Source organism: Cibotium barometz, chromosome 2 (genome assembly GCF_041138505.1).
Source record: "Cibotium barometz isolate CiBa-2024 chromosome 2, ASM4113850v1, whole genome shotgun sequence".
NCBI classification, from domain to species: domain Eukaryota; kingdom Viridiplantae; phylum Streptophyta; class Polypodiopsida; order Cyatheales; family Cibotiaceae; genus Cibotium; species Cibotium barometz.
This window is the reverse complement of record NC_141047.1, coordinates 13,438,631-13,456,123: the sequence shown is the minus strand read 5'-3', so window position 1 is coordinate 13,456,123 and position 17,493 is coordinate 13,438,631. Positions and strand designations below refer to the sequence as shown.

Sequence of the window (17,493 nt, the reverse complement as noted above, 5' to 3'; positions counted from 1 at the left end):
CGCTTGACACTGCTCACTAAAAAGATATCTTTTGAAAACACATGCAAGGATCTGAATGGCTTGAATGGAGAATTATCATGCATAAAGTAAACAAGACAAAGAAAGAAGTATTCTTAATTTCGTATATTCTAGAGGCTTGATATTTTTTACACTCCACACTAGAGTTGATACCTAGTTAAACTAGTTTTACTATAGGTGAAGAATATATAACATGTGAAGATTTGGAGACAATATTTAAAAAATATTTTGGCATTACATATGTCAATGATATATACATGGTTCTTAAAGCTACATACCACACTAGAGTTGATGCCTAGTTATACTAGTTTTACTATAGGTGAAGAACATAACATGTGAAGATTTGGAGATAATATTTGTAAAATAATTTGGCATTACATATTTTCAACGATATATACATGGTTCTTAAAGTTACATACCAAAAAATCAACAAGGAATCTGGTGGTTTTGAGATTCATGCCAACTAACCAAGTATGTTTGATCATCTTGTGCATAGGCTTTGACAGCAAAAGAACCTCATCAAATAGGGACAACAAAAATGATTTAGTTTGTAGGATGTGGAGATCTCATAGGCTCTAGCAAGTGTTTGAGTTTGAAAGGTTTGGAATTTCCAATCAATTTTAAATTTTTTTTCATGAGTGTTTTTTATGTATATATAAAAGATAACATCTAATAATCATATAGATGAAAGATAACATCTAAATAATTTCCTGGGTAAAAATAATCAATATATAAACTAGAAGTTTATGTTATGGTTTTGAAGTTTGATGCATGTTACTAGACTAGAATTTTAATTCCATTCTAGAAGCCTTACTTTATGTATACAAAAATTTCTTTTGAAAGAGTTTGTTTATGTGCATAATCTTCAAAGAGTAGCTTTTGTTCTTCCTTATGTAATAATCATTATTGCTTTTTATGTCTATATGAAAGATAACATTTGAATAATTTCCTATGTTAAAATCATAAATATAGAAAATAGAAGCTTTATAGACCATAAAGTGATCCCTCAAAATATTGAGAAATAATATATTTTGTTGAGTAGACCATGTTTCGAAACATGTTATGAAAATGTCACCAATGTGGCTGATTCAAGCACCCAAAGTCTCCTCCGATCTTTCTTGTAGGGTTAAGAATGTTGCTTTTTGGTACTTTGTATCCTCTTCAAATGTTTTCCTTCTATGAGTTTCTCTCTTTCTTAAAAATAATTATTTGATGCACATTTTTTTCCACTTGAATGACTACTCCACTTAGATGTTGTAAGTGGATGCTTAATGCAAAGGTAAGGTTTCTCATTATCTTCTCCTATCATATAAATTTTATAAATTGAGAGCTTTCTCCAATGCCCTTTGCATTCTTAGAGCATATGAATTCTTTTTTTTTAATCACACCATGAAAACTTTGTACAACTATTAGATTTTTTTCAACTTAGTATTTTTTTCTCTACCAACTTGAGAAGAAATTTCTACCAATTTTTCCAACTCTATGCTACTGTGCGTATATCTTCTTATATGAACATGTATGATTGTATGATTGTGAATGGTGCTAGCATGAATTCTCATCTTTTTTAAGTTGGTATTTTTTCATGAACCCATATGATTGTGTGTGGTGCTAGCATGAATCCTCATGAGTATATCTTTTTTATTTTTTCTCTATCAACTTGAGAAGAACTTTCTACCGATTTTTCAAACTCTATGCTACATTGAGTATATCTTCTCATGAACTCATATGATTGTGTGTGGTGCTAGCATGATTCCTAATGAGATATTAGAATGATATTTTAAAAAATAAATTTGAATATTTTTCATGCCAACCATAAATGTTCGATTTTCTGAAAATCGGATACAAAGCTTCATGACAGCTTTCCATACATGCACAGGATATGTCGACAACTAGACATAATGTACTTAGTCTGCATTCACTTTCCATGGGCCTCAGTGATGCCACTGTCTCCATTGACATACCTTTCCTTGGTGTTTGTTAGAGCACCGACTCTACCATCATACAATTGGGATCCCAGCATACACCTTTGGGATCGTTATACCTTTCCTTGGTGTTCACTAGAGCACCGACTCTAGCCTTATACACTTGGGATCCTAGCATCCACCTTTGAGAGCCCCTCAAGTTCCTTATTTGCATGTGTGTGTGTGTGTGTGTGTGTGTGTGTACTGTGTGCATGTGTCTATGTGTGACTCTCTCACATATATGCATATCTATTCTCTCTCACATAGATTCTCTCTATGTCTATGTCATGTGCACAGACGCCTCTCACACATACATGTCCACATGCACTCTCTCTCTTCTCACACACATCTCACATGCACACTCTCTCACACACATAGAAACTCTCTCTCTCTCTCTCTCTCTCTCTCTCTCTCTCTCTCTCTCACGCACACATGTGACTGCGTATGTGTGTGGATGTGTTTAAATAGTATTAATATAATATTATTATATATTTACTATATGTATATTGATTTATATATCATTACTATATTATTTTATTATATATTTTTAATTTTCTTATTTTATATATTTTTATTTATTAGTAATATATTTATATTCTATTATTATGTATATTTATGTATTAAATTATTATATTTATAATATATTATTATATATTTAGTATATATATATATATTTAATTTTCTTGTTTATATTATCTATTTGATATCATTATATTATAATATATTAGTATAGATTTAATAGTAATAATTATTTAATATCTTTACTTATTATATATTTACATATTGTTATTATATATACTTGTATTTGATGTATATTTTATACTTATTTATCATATGTATTTTTACTTTTATTTTATATAATTTTTATTCTCTCAACATATCCCTACACTCCTCTCTCTCTCTCTCTCTCTCTCTCCTCCTATTCTTCTCTCTCTCTCTCTCTCTCTCTCCCCTCTACCACAACAAGTGGCTCCTCCCCTCCCCCATCACACCACCTTCTCTCTTCTTCCCCTACCCCAACACTTGGCCCTCTTCCAACTGCCATGTGTCCCCTCCCCTCCCAAAAACTTGCGCATAATAGATAATATAGATATATATATTATACATACATACAATGCTCGAAAAAAACATTATTTCCAACCAATCAAAATAAGGACAACTCATAAATCTATCCAACTTTTGTTTTCAAAATCCCTACTATATGCAAATTTTATAACTAGAAAATGATTCTTTAAAATGAGGGTTACTTAAAATCTTAGTCAGCTTTTCTTAATTTTGGCCGGTACAAATACACTAGAATGTCATTTCATATAATTTCAATTTATGTGTGTGTGTGTGTGTGTGTGTGTGTGTGTGTGTGTGTGTGCGCGCGCGCGCGTGCACATACGCATATAATTTCAATTAATTAAATTTTAATGGGTGGGGATATTTGGTGGGGTGTTTTAACTCTTAAATAATGCATCTCACATGTAATGTCTTTTGTTTTTTCTTTACAAGATACACCTACTACAATTAATTAAATTTTAATGGGTGGGGATATTTGGTGGGGTGTTTTAACTCTTAAATAAATGCATCTTACATGTAACGTCTTTTGTTTTTTCTTTACAAGATACACCTACTACAAGTTGAAGTTTCATCATGAAGGTGGTCTTTTAAGAGGGAGATCTATTTTTTCTCTCAAGAAAATCATTAGGTAAGAAGGGATAGGTCTCCTTTCAAAAATTGAGATGAGGGGCAACGTGAATGCTCCCCTTTCTCCCTTGGCCCCCCTCCCTCCTCTGCTTTGGCCACCTAGAAGAGCAATAGCTTGTGTTTAATAAGAGTATAGATGCTTTTATCACACAGAGTTATTGCACAAGATTGAGAGTAGTAGAGAAGGTATACGATTTGGGTCAATTTTTACAAGAATCATTTTTTTTAAAGAAATCGTGTAACAACAATAGAGCCCCCATCTGCCAAGCTATTGTTGTATTTAAATTTGGGCTTTTAAATTGGACCACTTGTAATAGAGCCCCCATCTGCCAAACTATTGTTGTATGTAAAGTTGGGCTTTTAAATCGACTACCACAAGTCACTCCTATCAAATGGTGGTATGTAACAACAACCAGGGTTTGATTCACCCACTGGCCAAAAAGGGATGAGAATGGAGTCACGACCTCCCGCACCTCGGCTCCCACTAGCAGCATGTGCCATCTTAGCTACTACAAGTCGCTCCTATCCAACGCTGGTATGTAACAACCAATGTTTGATTCACCCATTGGCTAAAAAGGGATGAGAATGGAGACACAATCTCCCCCACCTCTGCTACCCCACTAGCAGCATGTGCTATCTCGGCTACTATGAGATGCTCCTACGAAAAGTTGTATGTAACAACCAAGGCTCGATTCACCCACTAGCCAAAAAGGGATAATGTAGTCACCACCTCTTACACCTTTGTTGCTACTTGCAATATGTGCCATCTCGACTACTACTAGTCGCTCCTATCCAACGGTGGTATGTAAATTGGACCACTTGCGGCTCTTATTGCCTATGTTAGTGCTAAGAAAACCTACCTGAGATTTTAACTATCCCTTATTTTAAGGAATGAATTTTTATATATTTTAGTTATAAAACCAGCATACCCTTATTTTAAGGAATAAATTTTTATATTTTTTAGTTATAAAACAAACATATAGCATAGATTTCAAAAAACCAAACCAAAGAGTCGTCCTTATTTTGATTGGTTGAAAAATATGGTTTTTTTCGAGCACTGGCCTAGGTGATTCTGGCCTTGCAAAATGTGTAATGTCTAGACCAACAGCTAGTTGCCTACTCTTTGGAAAAAGAAATGGTCCTACTAAATGGTGAAATTTAATCACAAATTTATTACACAATGATAAAAAGGGGTAATCTAGACTTGCTTTTCTTTTGGGCTTGGCTTGGCTAGAAATTTGAAACCATTGAAAAAAGATGATCAAAACTCTCATCCTTAATGTCTTCTCACTTTGCTACAATAGAAGCCTACTAATCATTTAATTTTTGTGATTAACAATTTGACTTTGTTTCGTCATTATCATGCTAGTGCAACTAAGCCTCCTTATAAGTTCCTAGAACATTAGCCACCACCACCAAACGCGTCGGTCTTCCCGAACAAGATTAACTACAACCACACCTCTGTTGCTTAGTAACATGTGCCATCTCAACTATTAGGAGTCGCTCAACCAAGGTCCAATTTGCCCACTAGCCAAAAAGGGATGAGAATGGAGCCACAACCTCCCTCACTTCTGTTGCCACTGGCAACATGTGCTATCTCGACTACTATGAGTCTCTCCTACCCATCGGCCAAAAAGTGATGAGAATGGAGTCGCAACCTCCAACACCTCTACTACCACTAGCAGCATGTGCCATCTTGGCTACTACAAGTTGCTCCTATCCAACAGTGGTATGTAAATTGGACCACTTGCGACTCTTATTGCCTAGGTTAGTGCTAAGAAAACCTAGCCGAGATTTTCAGTAACCCTTATTTTAAGGAACGAATTTTTATATATTTTAGTTATAAAACCAGTATAGATTTTGGAAAACCAAACCAAAGAGTCATCTTTATTTTGATTGGTTGAAAAATATGGTTTTTTTTTCGAGCACATGCCTGGGTGACATCACAAAATGTGCAATGTCTAGACCAACAGCTGCCCACTCTCTTGGAAAAAGAAATCACAAATTGGAAAAAGAAATCACAAATTTATTACAGAGTGATAAAAGGGGTCATCTAGACTCGCTATTTTTTTATTTTTTTTTGGGCTTCGCTGGAAATTTGAAGCCACTGAAAAAGAGGATCAAAACTCTCATCCTTAATGTCTTCTCACTTTGCTACAATAGAAGCCTACATATCATTTAATTTTTGTGATTACCAATTTGACTTTGTTTCGTCATTATCCTGCTAGTGCAACTAAGCCTCCTTCTAAGTTCCTAGGGCATTCTCTAAGTTCCTAGGGCATTAGCCTCCGCCACCAGACCCGTAGGTCTTCCCGAACAAGATTAACTGCAGGCGATCATATCCAGAAAGTACACCAGCCCCAGCAATGGCTCTCAGAATGTTGGTACCTCCCCCCTTGAACAGGGACTTCACACCCTCTTTCTTGATTATCTGGTTGAAACAATCGAGGGAGCCAGAGTACTTCACAGCCTCACCAGAAGTCATCATCATGCGACGTCTCACAGTGTCAATGGGATAAGAGGCCAGCCCAGCACCAGTGGTAACGCTCCAACCAAGCAGGAAGCTGGCCAGAAAGTTGTCCTGCACGACCCAAACCCAAACAGACAATCTCAGAAAAGCATTACAAAACCTTTGCAATTGAGAGAAATGAGAGAAACAATGTGACTCAGATCCTTGGCAAATCTATATGGAACAGACTCGAGGTTTGGATTGAAGTTGATACACACAATTAAAGCCCAAATAGAGGTACATACTGACTAAACTAATATCCAACGGCCAGCTCCTTGTTTAGACTGGTATCAGCGATAGAGATCTTGCCTGTAGGTTGCCAACCAAAACAACTGGCTTCAACGAATCATACATCCCAAAGTAAAGGCCTCTGTAGACAACGATTCCCACACAGGAAACATTGAAACCTCGATATAATCCAGCAACACCATCCGAAGCCAGCGTCTTCTTGTAGACATCCAGCAGCCCATTGAACTGGCGCTCTCCTCCTTTCTTGGCTGCTTTCGCGTCATTAGCAAGACGGGTCCTAGCATAGTCAAGTGAGTACACAAAAAGCAGAGAGGAAGCCCCAGCTGCACCACCAGAGGCCAGATTACCAGCAAACCAAACCCAATAGCCATCTTTGTCCTTCTTATAGTTGAAGAGCTGCTTGAAATAATCCTTAAAAGCAAAGTTGAAAGCCTGAACGCACCAAAAGAAACCACCGCACAAGATCATATGATATGAACACTGCGCAGAAAACATCTCTGCTACACATTTTCAGTGCTCGTGCAGTTTCAGAACAACAGCTTGCAGCACAGTGCAGATGGGAGACTATAAAAGACAAAACAAAAACAGCTACAAGATCTTTTCTCGATAAGAAACAGCAATCTTACCTGTGTGGGAAAATATCTGATGACATTAACTGTGTTGCTACGCCACAGAGAGAGAAAACCTTCCTCCTGAATAGTACGTGAGAAGCAGTTGACAATCCCCTTGTAAGGCTCCTGGAGACGGCCTGTCTTAATCATCTCATCCTGATTCTGGATTAGCAGCTTCGCACGCTCAATTGGAGCAGCAACAGTCTTGGAAACTGCACCAGAGACCCCGCCCATGAGGAAATCAACAGCAAATGCGTAGGGGCCTTTCTTCTCCATCGGAGCAGCCACAAAGACAGGGTTGTGAGGCACAAAAGCCTGAGAGCATCCACCAGGTTCCATGGCGCAGATGTTGGTGGATGACAAGGGACTTATTCCCCGGGACTGATGAGGATAGAAGGTTAATGGCAAAGCACCATATTGCACTTTCCTGTTGTCGGCCAATTTAGCCCCAATGTGAGAACACCACGAAAGCTTCTGCATTACAGTCGGTGCCTTTGGTTTATCTGCCATTGCAACCTCACTGCAGAGCACATACAATTTGCATGCTTATACCTTGAACGTAGTTAATACACACAGATATGCTGCAGTTTTTTATTTTAAAAAAAACCACAGCCAGACGAACGTCCATCCAAAGCTCAAACAGAAGGCATTACTGCCCATACAAATCATTATATCCAAACAATCTAAAGTATGTCAGCACACATACAAGATACATAATGTTGACAAAAAGGTTAACATCCATCAGAAGATCACTAGACAAAAGGTGTTACGCACCTGAGGCTAACTCGGCAATTAAATTGTTACGTTGGCTAATATATGTGGGTTAGGGGTCCAAAAGATAAGTGAAATAAGTTAGTAATTAGGGGTCCAAAAGATTAGTAAAAGCAGACTTCTTATTAAGACTAAGGTTTATACGTGACTTATAAGTTAGTAATAACTTCAGTTAATAATCCATAAGTTTAGCTTTTATGTGCTTTTGTAGTAGGAAAGCTATATAAGGGAGGGTTATGTGATAAGTGCCGTAACTTCTTCACACGTCTTCTGTGCATTTTTCCTGCAGATCGCCTATGCATTTTACAATGCCAAAGTCACAGAGACTCGGACATGGCTTCTCGACTATAGATTGAGGAACGAATTAAACATAAGACGCAGGAAAAAACAGCACACAGAAGATTGAGGGAAAGAGAAGAGAGAGAGTACCTGCATGTACGAGATGATGCCTGCGCGAGGACGAGATCTCCGTCACCTGGCTATGGCGGCCTGGAGCTCAGAAGAAACGTGAGATATGAGGATCGATATGATTGGTGCACTTTCGTTAAGTAATCATCACACGAATGACGAGTATATATTGGCCTTGATCTCCGTCACCTGGCTATGGCGGCCAGGATCGATATGAGAAGGGAGAGAACTTAGAAGTATGTGTATCGCTATTGGCAGTAGAGGGTAAGTACGCATCACACGAATGACGAGTCAGAACAAGAGTATATATTGGCCTTGATTTCTTTTCAAAGCATATAAAAATGGCTTGTTTACTTTTCAAGAATTCAATGGTTTCGAAACTGAAATTTTCAAAGTCTTACACAGAATAAGAATTCGTAATGACCAAGGCTTCTTTTCTTTTTCAAACCAACGTATTAATTGCGGAGAGACAAAATACTAAGAGCACGGTGATAGAAGGTTCTTTTATTACTTGGGAAAATCATAAAGCATGTACCCAATTCATAATAAATAAATAACTCCGAGCAAATATATACATAGCACCAAAACGTTTTTTTTTTTCATTTCCTTTAAATATATGGCACCAAAAAATGTTCTTTTGCATTTCCATTAAATGTATTCTGTTGGAACTGGGAAATTTTTTAAGTGATTTGAACAAATAATTTTCTTCGTAATACTACTTTTTTACAAAATGGAGGCTTCAGGCAGATTTTTCAAAAATCCACAATAAAGGGGTCTTCTCTAAAACTTGTTCCTCACGCAAACGCAACATTACGATTCTTGAAAAACGTGGGCGTTGACTACATCAACGCGTGGCTTGGCTTTTGCCTACGGGAGCACGGTTTGATGATTCTCATAATCCAAAGGCTTCCACAAGCAGCGATGACTCTCTCTCTCTCTCTCTCACACACAACGAACGCCAATCTTTATACCCCAAGCTAATGGGAAAAAAATCGTACTGTACTGTGTGAATGAGACGATCTCTCTCTCTCTCTCTCTCTCTCTCTCTCACACACACACACACAATGAACGCCCCAAGCTAATGGAAAAAAAAAACATACTGTACTGTGTGAATGAGACGGCTGGCCAGTTTTCTATGTCAACTCGCTCCATTTAGACTCTTTGCACCGACATCAAGCCGGTAGAAAAATTGTCCCACTAAACGGTGAAACCCTTGTACAATTTAATCACATTTTCTTTACACGGTGATAAAGGGGTCATCTGGACTTGCTTTTGTAATGTTACTGCTCTGGAGTCTGCATAACCTGTGGAGCAGGAACAAACAATGGCACATCTGTTGCACGTGGAGTTAAAAACAGTAAATACTAGATTCTGATCATTGCAGAGATATCAAATCAAGCCCACTTATCAGAAATGCAAGTGTTACAGCTTAGGGGCAACGAAATCACACATGAAAAAGAAGCAGCTGAAGAGAAAAATGAGTGAGGCTAAAGCCACAGACCAACGAGCCAATACAAAGACTGGATCACGCAACAAGTCCATATCTTCAGTCATACCAGTAGCGGCATTATTAGATGGATCCAAAACTTTGGCATGCCAAACTTTTCTAAAAAACCCCAAAAAAAAAAATCATGCTTCTCTTCTCACTTTACTGCAACAAGAAACCTACTACTCATTTAATCGCCATTACAATTGGACCTGATTTTGTCAGTCCGCTGCCAAAAGAAACCCTTAACGTGGCGCCTGAAACGATTACAATTTGTTTCCGATACTGAAAGAAGGAGAGGATCAGACAAAAACGCATTAAGTCAGCTCCCATCAAGACACTTGGTCATGACAGAGCATAACTAATAGCTGTTTTGTTCAATGAATCTAAAACTTCGGCTTGTGAGCTTTGTACCCAATGAAAAAGAGAATTAAAATTCGCATCCTTCTCTTCTCACTACGCTGCAACAGAAGCCTACTGATCATTTAATTTCTTGATTACCAAGTTGACTTTGTTTCGTCATTATCCTGCAGTGCAACTAACCCTACTGAGTGTTGCCTAAACCTGCTTCCTAGAGCATTAGCCACCACCACCAGACCCATAGGTCTTCCCAAAGAAGATTAACTGCAGGCGATCGTATCCAGCAAGTACACCAGCCCCAGCAACGGCTCTCAGAATGTTTGCACCTGCCCCCTTGAACAGGGACTTCACACCCTCTTTCTTAATTATCTGGTTGAAGCAATCAAGGGAGCCAGAGTACTTCACAGCCTCACCAGAAGTCATCATCATGCGACGTCTCACAGTGTCAATGGGGTAAGAGGCAAGCCCAGCACCAGTGGTAATACTCCAGCCAAGAAGGAAGCTAGCCAGAAAGTTGTCCTGCACAACCCCAATCGAGATCTCAGAAAAGTGTCCCCGAAATGATACAAAATCATTAGAAGCTAACAGATAAAGAATGTGACTCAGATCCATGACATATCAAAATCGAGAACACTGAAAACATACCAACATAATAGACAAGCACACATACAAAAGCATTCACTAACATAGCAAAATTAGTCCAAAAACCATTTACATGTCGAAATGGCTGGATACGCATGGGGAAAACTTGTTGTGACTGCACGTGAGCCTTGGACAGCCAATCTTGCCAGTCCAGGCAGGGATTTGTGGGACTGGCAGGGATTTGTGTGCATCCAGCCTCTACACATGTCTCAAACATTTGCATGGGTAGCTGTTGGCACACAAGAAATGAACATACATATATATATATATATATATACCTAGATGAATCCAGGAACATGCCCAAATTCACCTTTTAGGAACGTGCATGTTATATACTCGTGGTAGTCAATCCACAAGACTATATAACTATCAACTCCATTATGTATAGTATGGACTAGATACTACGACATCCCCACTAACATCATCAGTGCCCAATAGTGGGTGTAGAACTCTGTATCAAGATATGCTCTCACGCACGCACTCCACAGAGAGAGAGACACACACACACATAAGAGCATATATTCACACAAAGGCCTTCGTACTGAGTTTCTGTCAAACCTTTGGAGATGCAGGGCAGACTCAGCCATAATGAAGCCTAGCACTAAGGGAAGTAACAAATAGAAAGAATTAGTAATACAAATAAGTAGTTGATAGGGAAAATGCACCACTAAAGATAGAAAGAATTAGCACAATATCAACTGGCCGCAACTCGGACGAAAACTTCACAATGTGAAATCTACATGTCCGCTAATACGGCTGAATTATATACCTAGATGAACCCAGGAACATGCCCAAATTCACCTTTTAGGAACGTGCATGTTATATACTCATGGTAGTCAATCCACAAGACTATATAACTATCAATTCCATTATGCATAGTATGGACTAGATACTACGACATCCCCACTAACGTCATCAGTGCCCAATAGTGGGTGTATAACTCTGTATCAAGATATGCTCTCTCTCTGTCTCTCTCTCTCACACACACACACACACATAAGAGTATATATTCACACAAAGGCCTTTGTACTGAGTTTCTGTCAAACCTCCGGAGATGCAGGGCAGACTCAGCCATAATGAAGCCTAGCACTAAGGGAAGTAGCAAAAAATTACAAACAGAACAAAAAAATTCCTATCAGGTTCTAGCAAACATATCCATTTTGACAATATAACACAGACAGAACTGTATGTACATACATATACGGCACATCAACATATACAGCACAAACTCAAGATTTAGATCAAAGTTGATATATGAAGTTAAAACCCTGCCAGAGGGACAAATCACAGCACATATATCATAAGTAGATATTGACTCAATGAAACAAACTAGCAAGAAGCTCAAATCTATGTTCAAGAGTATACAACTACACATAAAACATGAAAAACAAAAACAAAAAAAAAAACACAAACTAATGATCAACTGTTGCTAGTATCAACTTGCCTGTAGGCTGCCAACCAAAACAACCGGCTTCAACGAATCATACATCCCAAAGTACAGTCCTCTATAGACAATGATTCCCACACAGGAAATATTGAAACCACGGTATAATCCAGCAACACCATCCGAAGCCAAAGTCTTCTTGTAGACATCCAGCAGCCCGTTGAACTGGCGCTCTCCTCCTTTCTTGGCTGCTTTGGCGTCATTAGCAAGACGCGTCCTAGCATAGTCAAGTGAGTACACAAAAAGCAGAGAGGAAGCCCCAGCTGCACCACCAGAGGCCAGATTGCCAGCAAACCAAGCCCAATAACCATCTTTGTCTTTCTTAAAGTTGAAGAGCTTCTTAAAATAATCCTTAAACGCAAAGTTGAGAGCCTGAAAGCACCAAAAGAAACCACCACACAAGATCATATTGTGTGAAAACCATGCAGGAAAACACCCATACTGCACATCTTCAGTGCTCAAGCAGTTTCAGAAACACAAATTTCCAGCACTAATGATAGTGCATATGGGAGACTATAAAGCTAGCAGATCTTTGCGATAAGAAACAGAAACCGTACTTGTGTGGGGAAATATCTGATAACGTTGGCAGTGTTACCACGCCACAGAGAGATAAAACCTTCCTCCTGAATAGTACGTGCAAAGCAATTGGTAATCCCCTTGTAAGGCTCTTGGAGTCGGCCAGCCTTCATCATCTCATCCTGATTCTGGATTAGCAGTTTCACACGCTCAATAGGAGCAGCAGCAGTCTTGGAAACTGCAGCAGAAACCCCGCCCATAAGGAAGTCAACAGCAAATGCATAGGGCCCTTTCTTCTCCATCGGAGCAGCCACAAACACAGGGTTGTGAGGCACAAAAGCCTGAGAGCATCCAGTAAGTTTCATGGAGCAGATGTTGGATGACAAGGGACTTGTTTCCCGGGAACGATAAGGGTAGAAGGCTGATGGCAAAACACCATATTGCAATTTCCTGTTGTCGGCCACTTTAGCCCCAATGTAAGGATACCCCAAAAGCTTCTGCATTACAGTCGGTGCCTTTGGTTTATCTGCCATTGCAACCTCACTGCAGAGCACATACAATTAGCATGCTGCATTAGAAGTAAATAGCCTAAGTTCCATCCAAAGCTGCTGAAGACGTGTTACACGGCATACAAAACATTATATCCAAACAATCTGAAGCATGTCAGCTAGTCCTCAGTTTTGAAGACTGCGGAATCTCACATACACAAGATACTGAATGATTAAAGGAATTCTCAGGGAGCTGACCCAGGAGTAATCTGCATGCACTCAAGCTGGAGACCACCCTTGTCTGCGTTCATGTGCCCTTCCCTTCCCCTCCCTGCAGCCAGCGCCCCCCTCCTGCTCTTGCCATCATCAGGGCCCACTTCTTTCCGCCCCGCCTCCATCATTTGCCCCTCCCTGCTTTTAGCCTGCGGCTCGTTCTTCTTCTCTTGCCTTCCCTCCCCCACTGCTGTGTTTCTTTCCACCCCCCTCTGCTTCCATCAGGCTTTGCTCCCCCCTCCCCCTTCCGCCGCCTCCTCTTTCCTTTGTGCAGTGTCGCCACCTTTGGTCTTTTCCCTCACAAACAAAGACTCCATGGCAGACGCTCCATCAACCCCACCGAGACCGCCCCTCCCAGCCCATCTTTCTCTGAAGCAACTCTCCAGCCTCGCAAATAACAGTTGCCTCCCTTGAGGCCTCCACATCGGTATGCAAGCTAGTTGGTAGCCACCCAGCACGTGGACAGCTTAGGGATTTTCTGCAGGCTAGCTTCATCAGCGAGCCTGGATGCTACCAGGTCGAGTTTGATTCGCCTCCAGCATCTGACAGAGTCATGAACCCCATCGCCCTGGATACAGCCCAGTCCTCCTTTCTGAGGTGGCAGCATGACTTCAACCCAAAATCCGACCCCTAGCGGGCCTCTCAGGCTTTCTCGTTGTAGTTTGCTTTCTTGGCCTCAGTAAGGAATATCTTCCCCTTCTCCTGGTGATGGGTGGAGTCATTGGGAAAGTGATGGAATCCCCCCATAACCGTTGGGTTGCCGCTTCAGTTCTAGCTCGGGGGCAAGGATTTCTTCTATTCGCATCTGCATAGCCTACCCAAGGATAGTTCCTCATGTCATATCGCCTCCATGCCTCCATGGAGCTCCTATTTTGCAAAGAGTGGCCTCCAATAGTGCTTCATTTGCCGTTAGATGGGACACCTTGCTAGAGCTTGTCCCCGCCATCAATACAAAAAAGCGCCACCAACGCTCTCTCTCTCTCTCTCCCCCACCTCGCGAGGGATACCCGTGGGTTCCCAACATAGCCCCTCATTGGGGGGGGGGGGGGGATCTCGGCTCCGAAGATGCAAAGCATCGGGCTCCGGCCCCTGAGGACCTTGGTGCAGATGCCTTAAGGAAGTAGCGAAACCGTCCTCACGATCGAGACGACGAAGCTAATGACAAAAGTGTTGCTTTGCTCGAGTCTCAAAGATGAGCATGCTCGTCTCTGACCCCGGCTCGAAAAACAAAACAAAAAACCTTGGTGCAGGAATGGCAGGCCGCCAATTCAAGGTAGAACCACCGTCCGATTTCCAAGGCAGAGCAGCACCGCCAGGCTCACCACCCTAGTGGGCCCCATGAGGACCCCATAGTTGCCAGGTGTTTCATGAAACGCGTTTCATAAACGTTTCTTTCAAATCCCAGACGTTTCAAAAACGTTTCATACAAAACAGGGAGGTTACAGGCCCCAAAATTTATATATAAGTTTATAGTATGTAAAAAATATGTTGCCTTCCCTGCAAAACAATATTAAACATGCATCATTTACACATTAAAACATGTTTTCAAGCTAAAACTAAAGAATCTAGATAAAAAATGCTTAAATCATTCATGAACCTGCAAGTATCGCGAACAGTTTCCTGCTACAAACTGCCTCTCCAAGGCTTTCAACGAGACATCAATGATACTCACCACATTACAGCGCAGGTGCAACCAAAAAATTTAGACAAATCAACGGAAACACACGTTTCAGTCCAAAGAAACGACGACAGCGGCATAACCGTTGCAGGGGTCTAGAAACACTAGCAGAGGAAGGAATGAAAAAAAGGTGTACATAACACGTGAGTGTCCCACAGAAAAAAAAAAAACAGAAACACAAGATCATTAGCGTGCTGTCGAGGTCGATTTGCCTAGAAATGCTAGATGAGTAAACGAGATGCAAGATCTAGAGCTGAAAAAATCCATAACCTTCGTAACTTCACACGTCTTTCGGACATTTTACCGGCAGATCGTCTTTGCAATTTGCAATGCCGGAGCTAGAAAGGCTCGGACGTGGATCATCGGCCATAGATTGACGAATTGAACACGAACAAACAGCACACAGAAGATTGAGGAAAAGAGAGAGACAGAGAGTTAGAGAGTACCTGAGTAAGCATACGAGTAACGGAATAATGCCTGTGCGAGCACAGCCTCGAGCTCGGAAGAGACGTGAGGTCAATAAGAAAGAAAGCCGGAGACGAGCATTTCTATTGGGCGAAAGGTTCTTCACAGTTCACACTGCGGGGCCCGGGCGCTTTTGAGAGGGCGATTTCATCTCACATGTGTCCTAGCGAGCCCCACATCATACGACTGCCCCAAAAAATGTATGGATGAATCATGATGGAGTGCCTAAAAAATGTATGGATGATGGAGTGCCTTCCCATGAAAGGAATTTGCGAAGGGGATCGCATAAAAGGGGTCTTTGTGAAGCAAATGGGGAGCTATGTGCAAAGTTGGCTTTACACGGGCCAATAACATTAATTTGTTCCACATGAGGTGATGGTTGTGGGTCCATTGTTGAACCATACATTGTAGTTAGGATTTTGGTTTGTTTTGAAGCAAGAGAAAGTGACCATCATGGATCGCAGACTGTCACAAGTAGTGGTTGTTGAGAGTGCGTTGATATTGAAGTCTGCACCGATCACCATTGATAGGAATTTGTTGTAGAAGCTCAAAAGACTTTGTTGGTGCTGATCTTGAGATTGTAATTAGATGCATTTTTTTCAAAAATAGCATTGGAAACTGTGTGTAGTGTTCCTATTCCTTGGACTATTTTTTTTGTGTATTCTTTTGAGGTGTTGCTCATGAAGATTGAGACACCATGGCCATTAAAAGTGAGAATACTGTCAAACAAGTGCATCAATATCTCTTTTTGATTTGCAAGTTGGTTTTTTGGAAACATAATGTCATGATTGATCAAGCTCTTGTCCACGAGAAGGAAGGGGTGTTGCCATTGAGATTGATAACAATATGTGTTGTGGAATGGTCTTCTAGTGGTTTGTTAATGCAATCCCATTTCGCTATTTCTTGCAAGTGTGACAGGTTTCTTCTAGCACTAATGGGTCAACGTTTATTTGGTTTGCTTGTATTTTTCCGAGCAAATCCATAAGTTGAGAATCTTTGATTCATGAAAGTGCAATGTAAACCAGGCCATGTGTTTTGATGTTCTTAGGGTTGAGTGCAAGGCTAGACATGGTCATGCCTTGTATCATTTATATGCAACAACAACAAGTTGCAAGGAAATTGAATTCAGGTCACCATATTTATTGAATTTAGGTCACCATATTTAAAGAATTATTGCCTACTTTTCCAATTTGGTGAATTAGAGTCCAAGTTTTACAAATTCTTAACTTATATAACTTTGAATTCTCATATCCATGGTACCAAGGTGATAGCTAGATGGGCGAGAGAGAGAGAGAGAGAGAGAGAGAGAGAGAGAGAGAGAGAGAGATGACAAAGTTGTACATTGAGAGCTAGATTGCTCAACTCAATGATGATTTGATTTTATGTGCAAAACCTTCACCATGTACATACTCCAGAGTGAGAGCTAGAGCATGACTCAGTCATGATTTGATTAATGTGTAGAACCTTCACCAAGTACATGCTTTTGTAGGCTTGAAGCCTTATCTTTTGACCCATAGAAATCATACACACACACACACACATAGGACTGATGACACATGGCATACTTATCCTATCCCTACACATAGGGGGTGTTCACACCTAAGAGGATGTTCACACCTATTGAGCCCAACAGTCTACCTCGTCACCAAACGGAGTGTGATTTTTGAGAGAGCTTGATGGAGGGAGCTTTTCTTGGCTCTCCTCTCTCTCTACTTGAACTATCTCTCTCTAACTATTGCCACTACCATCTCCGCCCAGCCCAGCCAGCCTCCCTCTCTCTCCTCTCCACCCTCTTCCCTCTCTCTCTCTCCTTGTCCCACCACCGCCCAGCCCATACTACCCTCTCTGTCATTCTCCCCCCCTCTTCCCTCCCCCTCTCTCTTCCCTCCCCTTCACTCTCCCACCCTCTCTCTCTCTCCTTC

At 40.6% G+C, this 17,493-nt stretch overlaps 2 protein-coding genes across 6 annotated transcripts; both read right to left on the bottom strand.

The window, feature by feature from the left end:
* Positions 1-5,709: 5,709 nt before the first annotated feature.
* LOC147640672 (ADP/ATP translocase 1, mitochondrial-like) lies at positions 5,710-9,219 on the bottom strand. 2 transcript variants are annotated; one of them, XM_086814078.1, is made up of 5 exons: positions 8,241-9,219; positions 7,056-7,560; positions 6,490-6,861; positions 5,947-6,252; positions 5,710-5,911 (listed from the first exon to the last, which is right to left on the bottom strand). In XM_086814078.1, the coding sequence occupies exons 2-4, from the start codon at positions 7,548-7,550 to the stop codon at positions 5,953-5,955; spliced, it is 1,167 nt and encodes a 388-aa protein (XP_086670204.1). In that variant the 5' UTR covers positions 7,551-7,560; positions 8,241-9,219; the 3' UTR covers positions 5,710-5,911; positions 5,947-5,952. The 2 variants fall into 2 exon arrangements, with proteins under 2 accessions (XP_086670204.1, XP_086670198.1); XM_086814072.1 differs by having other exon boundaries at positions 5,710-6,252; positions 8,241-9,216.
* Positions 9,220-9,821: 602 nt separating this feature from the next.
* LOC147640671 (ADP/ATP translocase 1, mitochondrial-like) lies at positions 9,822-15,659 on the bottom strand. Of its 4 annotated transcripts, none has more exons than XM_086814060.1 (4): positions 15,553-15,659; positions 12,709-13,210; positions 12,152-12,523; positions 9,822-10,584 (listed from the first exon to the last, which is right to left on the bottom strand). In XM_086814060.1, exons 2-4 carry the CDS (start codon positions 13,198-13,200, stop codon positions 10,285-10,287), a joined length of 1,164 nt encoding a protein of 387 aa, XP_086670186.1. In that variant the 5' UTR covers positions 13,201-13,210; positions 15,553-15,659; the 3' UTR covers positions 9,822-10,284. The 4 variants fall into 4 exon arrangements, with proteins under 4 accessions (XP_086670186.1, XP_086670181.1, XP_086670172.1 ...); XM_086814055.1 differs by lacking the exon at positions 15,553-15,659 and adding an exon at positions 15,377-15,492; XM_086814046.1 differs by lacking the exon at positions 15,553-15,659 and adding an exon at positions 15,411-15,433.
* Positions 15,660-17,493: the final 1,834 nt, after the last annotated feature.

Excerpts from the sequence above, each read along its gene's own strand:
- LOC147640672 (XM_086814078.1), bottom strand. The coding sequence starts at position 7,550 with ATGGCAGATAAACCAAAGGCACCGACTGTAATGCAGAAGCTTTCGTGG. Across the intron at positions 6,862-7,055 it reads TCAGATATTTTCCCACACAG|GCTTTCAACTTTGCTTTTAA; the intron begins GTAAGATTGCTG and ends TGGTGCGTTCAG. Across the intron at positions 6,253-6,489 it reads TTTTGGTTGGCAACCTACAG|GACAACTTTCTGGCCAGCTT; the intron begins GCAAGATCTCTA and ends TGGGTCGTGCAG.
- LOC147640671 (XM_086814055.1), bottom strand. The coding sequence starts at position 15,405 with ATGTCCGAAAGACGTGTGAAGTTACGAAG. Across the intron at positions 12,524-12,708 it reads TCAGATATTTCCCCACACAA|GCTCTCAACTTTGCGTTTAA; the intron begins GTACGGTTTCTG and ends TGGTGCTTTCAG. Across the intron at positions 10,585-12,151 it reads TTTTGGTTGGCAGCCTACAG|GACAACTTTCTGGCTAGCTT; the intron begins GCAAGTTGATAC and ends GGGGTTGTGCAG.